Raw genomic sequence first — 12,560 nt, 5'->3', positions numbered from 1 at the left:
TTGGTGTCTAATGACTGTAGATTAAATTTAATGCAAATTTAATATAACATGAAGCCCCCTATTATACTTTACAGGGGTCACATACTAAAAAGCTCCTCAACTGGTTAGATGTGACATTGTTTCTTAGGATTATGTGTCATGAAGCAAATGTCTTTGTTGAAGATGCCATGTTGCATAAGGCTGCAAAGAAATACTTGCTTTCCTTCAATTGGTGAATTCTGTTAGTATTTCTCAATTTATCTTCTGTCAGTTTGTTTATACTTGAAGACTTAAGATACAACAAAAGATAGTTTACTTTTATTGCTGTTAAATATCGACAGTATCTAACTTTAATGCTCATTTCTTTGTGTATTGTGGGTGTCTCACAAGCCCCTACCAGGGGAACAAGTACGGAACATCTTTGTGATTCTGTGACAAGCTTTGCCCTGACATTTTTCGACTTCTGGTATCAAGTGTCTTCACTTTCATGCATTCCTTGTACAAACTACAGACAAATATTTATTTTTTAATTCAACTCATCACTCACAACAAATCAAAATAATACTTGAATTCCAATAGAATGAAAGAATAGAATATAGAATGAACGAATAAAATTAGAATGACATTCCAATCTTAACCCATATTTTATCAACCCACTCTTATAAGTCCAGTTCCCTCATTATTGTAAGTTGTTATGAATCATTATTATTACTTCAGGGTGGTGCATAAGTCACCTTACCATTTTAAAAATAACATTTTTTTTTTTTTTTTTTTTTCTCAACAACTAGCTGAAAATGGAGGCCATTTATGTAAATTAAAATAAAATTCCAATCTTTTTAAACTTTATAAAAAAGAATGAATAAAATACACTCACGTTTCTGAATTTTTTAGATGAGGATTAGTTATTTCTATTATTTGTATTCTTCAGACAACTGTTCTCATCTTGAGTGTTTTTTTTTGTTTTTTTACAACGTTTAAGTCGATGTAACCTCCGGCCTTCTTCAGGTGTATCTTGTCGAACTGAGGAATCTGAACAGAATTTCAAACGGGATCTTTATTTACTTCCCGGAGGTAACATGCTCTTGTTCTGTCAGCCATGACTGGATAGAGATCCTAAGTAATTCACACTTATATTTTTCAGTCACCCACGCTGAGAATTGAACCTTCAACTTTCAGGAGAATATCACTTTTACAATTGATTTTTCCAAGTACTCTAATCACTTGGCCACAGGTCCTTGCAAATTACTTAGGACCTTTATCTAGTCATGGCTGATGGAATGAGAGCATGCTACCCTGGTGAAGAAAATAAGGGGTTCCGTTTGAAATTTTGTCCAGATTCCTGAGTTCAAGATGTACCTGAAGAAGGTCAGATTTTACATCAGTCCAAATATCGTGAAAATGCCAATCAAAATAAGAACAGTAGTCCAACGAATCCAAATAATACAGAGAAAGTACACACATTTACAAAAAGATATTTTATTTTAAAATGGTAAAGTGAGTAATGTGACTTACACGTCACCCTGTATTATTATTATTAGTAGTAGTATTGCTTTCTTGTATTCCACAAGTGTTGTCTCTCATTACATTTGTTTGAAATATGTTTATAATTTTGCCTAATTCATTTACCATAGGTTGCAGTGTTTGTGTCTGAAGTGTTACAACTTTGACATGAAATACAAAAATATGGTCTTGGCTTTAATTAGTGCATCAGTTGGCATAGTTTGGTTTGTTTTAAGACATAAAAGGTGAGTACTAGTTCTAGAATATTATTTATCCATTTTTTAATAAGATTAATAATAAAAATCAGTGTAACGTGCACTTAAGATTTTCATCATAATCATCATAATCATCATAAGTGCATGTAAAAGGGTGTAGTTTTTCAGCAAGCATTTTAAAGGATGCACGGTCTCGGCAGCTAACAAATGATGCAGGCAGGTTGTTCCATTCTTTAGCAATTATAGACATCATAAAATTTCTGAAAGTCATATAACAGCTACAATTATGAACATTACAAAAATTTCTGAAAGTCATGTAACGACTACAACTACAAGGATCAGACAAATACTTATTGAATTCAATGAAAGTTTACAGCACCTCTTCTATAATATCTGGCTTTATTGATCTGACAGTTTTAATCAAAACTAGATAATTTAGTTGTTGCTTCAACCAAGCAGTTACTTTGGTAATATTAATTCAATGATTTTTCCCTCACAATGTGTTTATAATGCTTCCTAGTCTGTATCAGTAAGTTCAGAAGACCAGTCAGAATTATTCTGGTTGCCAAAGTTTATTTCTCTGTTTCTTGAATTCTGAGTATAGCTCTTTATACGGTCTTTCTAGAAACCCCAAACAATTCAACTGTTTTGGTGATCAAGTTTTCTAACATACAAGTTTTAACAATTTACTCTGTTTTAAAACTCAGTTTTATAATGCAGAGACATTTTTGGAGTCTATCTGATGAAATATTTAGAATTTTAAATAAAGACGTTAGTTTATTGATTAAAACAAGGGAAGCTTAAACGAAGTATAATAAATAAATCTTGTTGCCTTATTTTATTTTTTCAACATAATGTTATATTTTTCGCTTTGTCTCCTGTCTTAACTTTTTTCTAAACCCTCTCTGCTTTCTTTTTTTCTAAATTGCTCAATTTGATTATTTTTCAGTTATGCTTGGATCATTCAAGATATCTTGGGTCTGTTCTTCTGTATACACGTGTTAAAAAATATCCGTATTCCAAGCTTGAAGGTTAGTATGATTATTTTAGGAAACATTCATTACTTTCTTTTCTAAATTCCTCTACTTCTTTATTGTAATTTATTTTTTCTTTCTGCTACCTTATTAATGCGTTATACGTTATTTAAAAATTGCCTATTTTTTAATATCTTATTTATATATTAATACCGTGGTACCTTTTAAAACGTACTTAAATACGTATGTCAAAGTTTCCAGATTATAAATTATTCAATCAGTAGATCCTATTTATTAAAAAGGAGGATAGAGGGTGATAACATACTACAAACATTAAATTAGTGTATAGATACATTAATTTAATGTTTGTAGTATGTTATTACCCTCTATCCTCCTTTTTAATAAGTAGGATCTCCCGATCACTGAAGACCTAATGTAAAAAGAAAAAAATAAATTTAAATAAAAAAAAAAAAAATGATGTCGCTTTTAGGCTGTATGTGAAATTAAAATATACCTACTTGGTCTTCTGACTAGGATCCAAGGGTAGTATCTGTTCTGTCTAAAGATAGTATAATGATATCGTGAGATTTCTGTTCGCATCCATACAATGGAAATATGTCACAGACTCTTATAAGGATACTGGAGATATACCATAATAACTAAATATATTCTGACACTACATTAACCAGATTACTTAGATAAATACTTTTACAATTTTACCAAAAGGGCTACAATATAATCACCATCTCTTCATGCTGAATGTCCACAGAATGTCCAGAAAGATGCCGCTGTGGAATTTCCACAGGTCCCCGTTAATATAATTCATTTTGTTCACATTTGAAAGTCTAAAGTTACATCAACCGAAACGTTCCTAGATGAGAACAGTAGTCTGAATTATTAAAAATGTATTCTTCGGAAGCCATAGTTTATTCATTCACTAAAATGCTGTTTTACTGTATCACAGCCCTTCAGCCATTACACGTGTCATACAAAAAAAAAAAAAAACGAAGTTGTTGTCATCATTGCGGAAACATTAAAGTTCATAAATTGTATTCATACTTTGGTAATTGTATGTTCTCTCTGTGCACGTTTCAGCATGATCATTTCAGATCGAGGAATGTTGCTCAGTAAATAAGCATCTTTCATACTTTCAAAAAGATTGACGGAAGACAGCTAACATTTATTCAATTATATCTTTGTTCCAAATCATTGTCAGGTAGAGGTAGGAGATGGAGAGAAAGCAGTCAAAATTACTAATTAATTATATTTTTTCAGCCCATATCATCTTACACATCCATGTGCTGCATATTCTCTGCTATTCTCTATCACACCCTCTCTCTAAGCCATATAATGTTATGTCTGTTTCTATTATATTCCTACAACCTATCAACTTTAATCTTGGGATTACCAAATTGACCTCGGCTGAACTCTTAGTCGTTTCCATTTCCTGTTATTCTTAACTATTTTATATACTAGTGGATTTTCTCACCTAATATCCAACACAATGACATACAAACACATAAGTTGTTTCTTTATTTTAATATAAAGATTTTTATCTATTAATGGTTTATTTTATCTAATAGTTGTTTCTTTTATTTCAGGCAGGCACCATCTTTTTATCTTTGGCCTTTATTTATGACATCTTCTTCGTATTCATTACTCCATTTTTTACATCGGTTTGTATAATTGATTTTTTTATCATATAAAAACATTCTTTTAAATTAAGTTGTAGTAAATATCAATAATGTTTGTTTGTAACAATTTTTATTTTTTAAGTTGTTTCAATCTAATTTCTGAATTTCTTTTTCTATGTCTATCAGATTGTAATGTACTAATTGTTTAGTAAAAAAAAGTTTTTTTTTACGGTTCCTCCTGGAACCAAACATCAAGTTTAGAAACATAACTGAGTTTATGCAAATAATTTTTTGTGGGGGCAAAATAGAGAAGGCTTGCTGCAAAAACATGCTATAAAGTAAAGGTATTATAAAAAAAGAAAAAACTAAAAGCAGGTTGCTTGAAGTTGTGGCATGCTCCTGTAATCCAGCTATTTTGGTTTTTATGGTGAAATGTCATTGTACACCACTCCTTTCAATATAATCGAACCTGCCCATAACGTAACAAAAAAAAGCCGAAATAGCTGGATTACAGGAGCATGCCACAACTCCAAGCAATTTGCTTTTATGGTGCCTGGGCGCACCTCAAAATCATGTGTGAGACGCGATTTTTTGAGAACTGTTTGAGACCGTGGGCATTAAAACATTCTCTCATTGAAGACGATGAATGAGGGTTCAACATGCAATCTTCATCAGCTCCTAAGTTCTGTGACATGGCAGACTCCTTTGCAGATGGTGAACTTGCATATGCTCATCGATCAAAGATGCCTTCTTGAGTAAACAGATGACTCTGCTTTGCTTCGAGCTTTGAAGCCACAGTGGCATAATATTCATTTCCCTATATATATATATATATATATATATATATATATATATATATATAGTAAGTTATGAAAATATATACGGTAATTAAGCTAGGTGGAATATTCTGTCTAGCTAAATTGCCATATATATATTTTTATAACTTACTACCTAGCTCTAGCTCTGGTCCTGGATATGACCTTAAACTATATCCGGTGGTGAAGGCCCAGCTTGCGGGCTTTGGAGAGTGTGGAGCCACCCTTTAATTACCATTGCTCCCAGGTCCACTCTGACCCGGAGTGGTAGTACCTGTTAGGGTCCCAATTATGGGTTGAATAGAAATAGACTTGAAAACAACAAATATATTCTATGAAAAAATTTTCTTCAAAATCTTTGGATTCGGCATTAAATAACCCGAAAAGAGTTAAAAATCTATCCTTAAAAAAGGTATCTTTGTAAAAGATTTTTAAGTGATCATAACTTTTTGATCAGGTGTGTGTGTGTGTGTGTATATATATATATACTTGTTTATTGTTATATAAACATGCTCACATCCCGCTGCTACAAATAGCCCCTTGTTTCAATCAAACAACAGATATCATCAGGCAGCGACTTGACTATTCAAAAGTTCAATGAATAATTATTCATTGAACTTTTGAATAGTCAAGTCGCTGCCTGATGATATCTGTTGTTTGATTGAAACAAGGGGCTATTTGTAGCAGCGGGATGTGAGCATGTTTATATAACAATAAACAAGTATTATCAGCTCTTTTTATTGAGCACTATCTAACAACCTCGTTGAATTCATTAGTCCATTACTTTTGAATATAAAAAACCCGAGTATATATATACGTTGGTTGATTAAGATAGAAGAAAAAATTATACTTTACAAAATATTAATCATACTTTTAAAAGATAAAAAAAAAATTCCCATTTAATAAAGTTTTGAGATACTATTATGTGTAATAATGTTTTTTTTTTATCATATCTACAACAATATTAATATATATGCACAGTTTCATGTTTTCCTCATTATTCTACCATTATTCATAAATTCATTGATTTTATTAAAATCATCTACTAATGCTATTTTCGGTGTTATTAGGTAATCTGTTCCAAAAAGACATTTTATACAATTTTTTTTTATGTTACCAGGTCGGACTGTCTGAAGATATTGACTTAAAGTGCACCAAACATTAATTTTATTGTCTTTTTTCTTTATCTTTGCAAAACTCAATCATGTTCTGCAAAGTCAAAAACAAATACAACAATTTTCTTTTATAAAGAAAAGGCAAGCCAAGCATGAATAAATATTTGGAGATATAAAGAACTTGAAGCATAAAAACTTTTTCAAAAAATTTTGGATTTAGCATTAAATAAATCCAAAAGGGATGATATGCCATAAAATAAGACAGCTAAAACCAAGCACCATGAATAAATATTTGAAAATCTAATGGACTTGAAGCAGAAAACTTTTTTTCCAAAATTACTGAATTCAGCATGAAATAACTGAAAAGAGTTGATATGCCATAAAATACCCAATTGACCAACTAATCAATTTTTGTTTTTGTTTCTTTACAAATGAATATTCAGTATAATTAGATATATTTAAATATATATTTCTTCAAATTTAAAATCATATGTATTACTAGTCGAGGAGGGGGGGGGGGCTTTGCCTGGGCATAAAATACTCTTAAATATGATATTTTAATTTGTCCAGATTTCATATATATTATTATTATAGTCGTGATTTCTAAAGTAAAAGAAAAGTATTTAGGTGCCATCAGCTAGAATCAAAACCGAAACATTCAAAGCTGGTGACGTTACCACTGTATCAACATGACACACATATAAACCAATTAAAAATAAACTAAGATGAATGGACAAAATGTTTAATGATTTTTTTTTTCAATTTTGACATATTTTTGACCCCTTAAAAACAATTTTAACCAGCTAAAGACCCATAAAAGAACGGCACGTAAAAAATCCAATCATTTGAGGCCCCCATCGCTGCTCTGCGATTTTTAGTTTCAGAAGAGATAGTTTGAAAATATGAAGACAAACAGACAGACATATAACCGTTTATATATTAGATTTTGAAGGTTCTTCCCTCTCTCTCCAATGATGGTTTTAATCTAACAATTCATATTCTATTAAATTTTTATATCAGAAATAGTCAGTTATTTGATTTACAATTAAAAATGTTTACTATAGACTTTTATTAGTCTGTTTTGCTTTTAATTCACATCGACATGCATGATTTTTCAGGATGGATCCAGCGTAATGGTTGACGTAGCCACAGGGGGAAGAAGCAATCATCAGAATGAAAAGGTGAGATTATAAATCCTGATTTCATAATTGTGCGTTTTGAAATAGTGCCGGGTAGTTATTTGCCTCCTCTTCAGATTAGACACAAGGTTAGGTATGGGTTTGAAACATTAGCACACTAGAAAAACCACACTGTGGCCTACAAAAACTGCTTGAGCAGCCCCATCGGCATTCTTCAGTAAGGGCACCTCAGGCGATAAGCAATGAACTAGCCCTTTCTTGGAAGGCGGACCTTCTAAGATTATGCAAAACCATATCGCAGCCCGATGGCAACAAAACCTGATTTTCAAGGACGTATCCTTTGGCGGATTACCTAAAGTTAATATTTAACAAATACAGAAATAATGATGAAATAATGAATTTCCAACAGTTTTAGTCTTGATTTCATCACAAATTGCTATGAAATTGAATTATGATGCAGACCTTTGGCATTATTTTGACTTCATTTTCATCATTGTTATTTACTTCCTTCCCACCACAGCAAGATGTGACACAAGGTCAGAAAGTGGGGAGAGAGTCAAGCCAGTGCCTCTAAAGGAGGAGCACTTTGGCCTTTTAAAGATTACCTGGCCAGCCCCATTGGTATTCCCTGGTCAGAGAGCTTCAGGCAGTAAGTTATAAGCTTACTCCACCCAGAAGACAGGAGGCAAGGCTTGGGATAGTGGACTGCCTAGGACTATCCAAAACGAATATCTCCGCCTACCAGATAAAAGGTCACCAAAATCACCCAGTTTCTGGCAGACTGATTGTCAAGATTGAAATCTTGACTGATATGTATTGGCGATTGGAGTGTGGTAGTGGTTGTGGCCCAACTCCTCACTGTTACATCTAGTATGTTTAAAAAAACTTGTCTATTAAAATACAATTATGTTCGACTAGCTGGCCACCTGGCAATGCCCAGTCGTACAATACACTTAAACATGATATTTTAATTTATTCAGATTATGTATCATTATAAAGTCTATCCTCTTTTAATTATTATATATTACGAGCAATAATTTGCCCGTCAAACTTTTTCATAAATAAGATAAAAGAAAATGTCATTCAACAAATTCCGTCTGTGTTTGTTTACAATATCACGTCGGCTAATATTAGGGCATGATGATCTTAAGCAGTCTTTCTTCTCTCATTTCTCAGTGGCCGGTGTAATGTAAAATATTCCCCTGTGAAAGTTCTTTTTTATTTGTAAGAGAAAAAAGACTATTTTTAAGATTGGATTCTTTTGATTTTTGATACTTATCGTATGAATTTCTGTACGAAACATATCTAAGAACACTGCCAGACATATAAATTACCTTTGTGTGAAATTTACAAAAGATAGGCTCAGCCATTTCGGAACCTATGAGGAAGGAACTCTCTCTCACACACAAAGTGACTTTTATATAATGGTAGAGATATGAGATAGTAGACTTTAATAAAATCATTAGAATAATTAAACCATATTATTATGATACTAAAGCTGAGTTGTTTCCTTAATGCTTTATATATATATATATATATATATATATATATATATATAAATTACACGTGAGACTATGATATTTTTAGTTAGTTTTGAAGGGCAATTTATAAAGACTGCATCCACGAGTAAACACACAACAGGTTTTTCAAACCAATTCAAAACTCAATCTTACCAGCAGGCAAGAATCATTACCACTGTGCTATCAGCCATTTCCATGTATAAGGAAGATCTATAATGCTTTTTTTTTTTTTTTTATTAACGGCTATCTTGGCTGCTCTATTCTTTTACAAAGAGTTATACATTAATGCTAAGTGTGATTTAGTAATATCCCTTACTAGAGAGCGCAACCGACAATATATATATATATATATATATATATATATATTTAATTGTTAAGAAAGATCTAATCTACTGTTTATAAATGTCTTAGATTCGAGAAATAGATACTCATCTTTACTTGTTTTAATTCCCTTAACGGAAGAGTTAGCTTAGTATACAGGATTTATAATGGAAAATTCCATTTTTGGATCTTTATTTTTCTGTAAATTGGACCAGGTCACTTTTTGAAATCTCAGTTTTCTTCATGCACAAGTGTGTTTATGAATAAACATTGATTATGCTCTTAGTCTCATAACTAAGTACTTGTTTTTTCCTGCTCATTTCGAAATTACAACATGTATATAAAAATCTTATTGAAAATTAATTTAAATTTCTCAAAAAACATTAAAAACCTGTAAAGAAAGTATACAGAATTTTTAATTATCTGATAAGGAATACAGATCAACTTGAAAAACCTTATTCTGTGGAGTTTCGAAAAATGCAATTCTTCTCATCAGAGGAAAGAAATTTGCAAAATATGCAATAAAATTTTGCAGATTAATGCATTAAAAGAAACTACAAATATGAATTGAATCATATTTGCATAAAAAATGTTTTTAACAGTGAAAGTTTATAAAGATTCATAATGATAATGAAAACAGGAACAATAAAAAAGTAGAAGTATAAAAGGATATGGTAACATTTTTATTGATATAAACAAATTCACATGATCACGACACTGCACATGCTAATGTTTCGGACAAATGGTCGGTTAAAGCCAGAAGTCCTCATCAGGCGACTTAATAAATGGCTGCTTTCGACAGAAGGAACCAATCCTCAAAAGGTTTTCAGGACTGGTTTTTTTTTTTATTAAGTCGCCTGATGAGGACTTTTAATTTTAACTGACTGTTTGTCCAGAACATTAGCATGACCAGTGTCGCAACCATGTAAATTTATTAATAAAAATATAACTTGCTCTTCTTTTATTGAGCACTCTTAATAACTGTTACATTCATTAGTTATTACTCTTGAATACCTTTAACCTGGAATATATACATAATCCATCCATTCATAGCCCTTGAGCCCCTGTGAGGGGGCATAGGCCATCTACAACTTTTGTAGATGCTTTTGTAGCGAGGAGTTCTTTTTACAGGGTGAGGGTGCTGGCCCCACGCCCAACCTTCCCAGAAGGTACATACAGCGCCTAGCCTTCCCAAATGGTCACCCATCTGATACTGGCCTGGCTCAAAATTGCTTAACTTTGGTGATCTGGCAAGAACCGGTGTGTCAACATAATTGTGCCGTACCATATATATATATATATATATATATATATGAGGGGAATTGAATCCTGTAAACTAATACTTGCAAATTTTATTGTTCTAAAACAAGGAATACAAGATAGAATGAATTATTTCCTTATTCTATGGAGTTTCAAAACCAACACCCTGGATTTATAGATTCTACTAATTTTCAACCAACTTCATTGATTTGATCTTGTTATTTGATTACTTTAAATATTCTTCTTTTTTGCACTTTTTGTACTCTTTCAAGCTTTACAGCTTTAATTTGTTTTCGCTAACTATTAACATTATAGCAAGTCTCTGGAAAAATATTTTGCTGATTATGTTCCTCTGAAAAAAAGAAACCAAATTTTTTAAACTCTATGGAATAAGGACATAATTCATTTTATCTTCTACGCCTTACTTATATTTTGTAAATATTAATTTGCATCATTTAATTCTCCTCATATATTGATGCTCTATCTCAAACATTGACTATTAACTTTAAATATTAATATTGATTAATATTTATAGTTCTGTTTTTAATTATATATATATTTATATATATATATATTATTTTTCATCCATTTTGTTACGTACATCTTATCTTTGTTTTAATATTATTGGAATTCATTCCCTCTCCCTTGTACCTATTTGTGAATTAATCCATGGATTTCTGCCTTTTGGATTATTTTGGACCATCTTCCAATTACGTGATTCCCTTGGATTTTACTTGTGCGAATGGAAATTTAACTGACTTTTCTGGATTCTGCATTTTTGGATTTTACCATCATTGGATACTTTACCCTTCACCTGACTATCCGTTCATGTGAAATCACTTTTCTTTTTTTTTTTCACCCTATTCCCTCTGCTTCACTTTTTCTTATCAAGTAAGGTCTATGACTTACTTGTAGTTTCATCCAATACTTTTGCAAGCAAAATCCGATCCCGCATTTTGCTAAATCCCAACCTCTGATGAGAAGGAAAGTATTTCTTCAAAACTCTACGGATTAAGGACTATCCACTTATTTAGTGTTTCCTTTTCAAATTAAATATGTTTTTAACTCTCTTTCAAAGTGTTTTTAACATGTTTTATTAACTATTTGCTCTTATATATATATATGCTAGCAGTACCATCTGGTGTTGTTTATCATATGACATCAGTAATGTGTAGAAATTCAATATGAAAAGTCAGTACTCATCAACCTACCCCCTCCATAAACATGTCTTCTACAGATCAAATTAAGAAATTTTAAAATTTCATCTTATTCAAGCCTTAAAAAAAAACTAAACTAATCATCAGCTTATAAAAATACTAGATCATCTGCAATATGTTTAGTTAGTATTTGTTAAATATAATATATATATATAATGTTATTTGTTTTTGCGATACGTCTTGAATGAATTCAATTATTTACGAAAGTGCATTTTTTACCTAAATGAGAGTTGGGAATAATTTTCCCTTTAACCAATTTGGTACCCCCACATGGGGAGCAGTATATATATTATTTTTAAAATATAATTATCCACGATCATATGTTTCGTTGTCTATGACTCATCAGAGTGGCTGAATCTAGCGAGATTCAAAATCAGGACCCCATGGTAAGAAGCCTAAACCCTTACTCCTCGTCCACCTTGCTGACTGTTTGGATATATCGCGATTTACGTATATGTTATTTGTTTTTGTGATGTGTCTTGAATGAATTATATTTTTAAAATAATATATATACCGCTCCCCATGTGGGGCTACCAAATTTGTTAAAGGGAAAATTATTCCCAACTCGCATTTAGGTAAAAAATACACTTTCGTAAATAATTGAATTCATTCAAGACGTATCGCAAAAACAAATAACATCTACGTAAATCGCGATATATCCGAACAGTCAGCGAGGCGGACGAGGGGTAAGGATTTAGGCTTCTTACCATGGCGTCCCGATTTCGAATCTCGCTATTTTCAGCCACTCTGATTAGTCATAGACAACGAAATACGTGCCAGTAGATAATTATATATATATTTTAAAATTCTAAATAATCATGTAATCATTTTGGAAATTCAAATATACATGTCCACAGTCATTTACTATTAA

At 31.6% G+C, this 12,560-nt stretch overlaps 1 protein-coding gene across 1 annotated transcript in view; it reads left to right on the top strand.

Moving 5' to 3' along the window:
• The window catches only part of LOC145245779 (signal peptide peptidase-like 2A), a 199,833-nt gene that overhangs the window by 109,162 nt on the left and 78,111 nt on the right, over nucleotides 1–12,560 (top strand). The window contains exons 9-12 of the mRNA XM_080107396.1: nucleotides 1,611–1,724; nucleotides 2,644–2,725; nucleotides 4,270–4,344; nucleotides 7,351–7,413. Of these exons, the coding sequence (XP_079963522.1) occupies nucleotides 1,611–1,724; nucleotides 2,644–2,725; nucleotides 4,270–4,344; nucleotides 7,351–7,413 (334 nt within the window). The remainder of the gene's footprint in view (nucleotides 1–1,610; nucleotides 1,725–2,643; nucleotides 2,726–4,269; nucleotides 4,345–7,350; nucleotides 7,414–12,560) is intronic.

The sequence above is a fragment of the Euprymna scolopes genome, chromosome 23 (genome assembly GCF_053919585.1).
Source record: "Euprymna scolopes isolate OS-2025 chromosome 23, ASM5391958v1, whole genome shotgun sequence".
Taxonomy (NCBI): Eukaryota; Metazoa; Mollusca; class Cephalopoda; order Sepiida; family Sepiolidae; genus Euprymna; species Euprymna scolopes.
The sequence above is the reverse complement of the archived record's forward strand: the minus strand, read 5'-3'. Positions and strand labels throughout refer to the sequence as shown.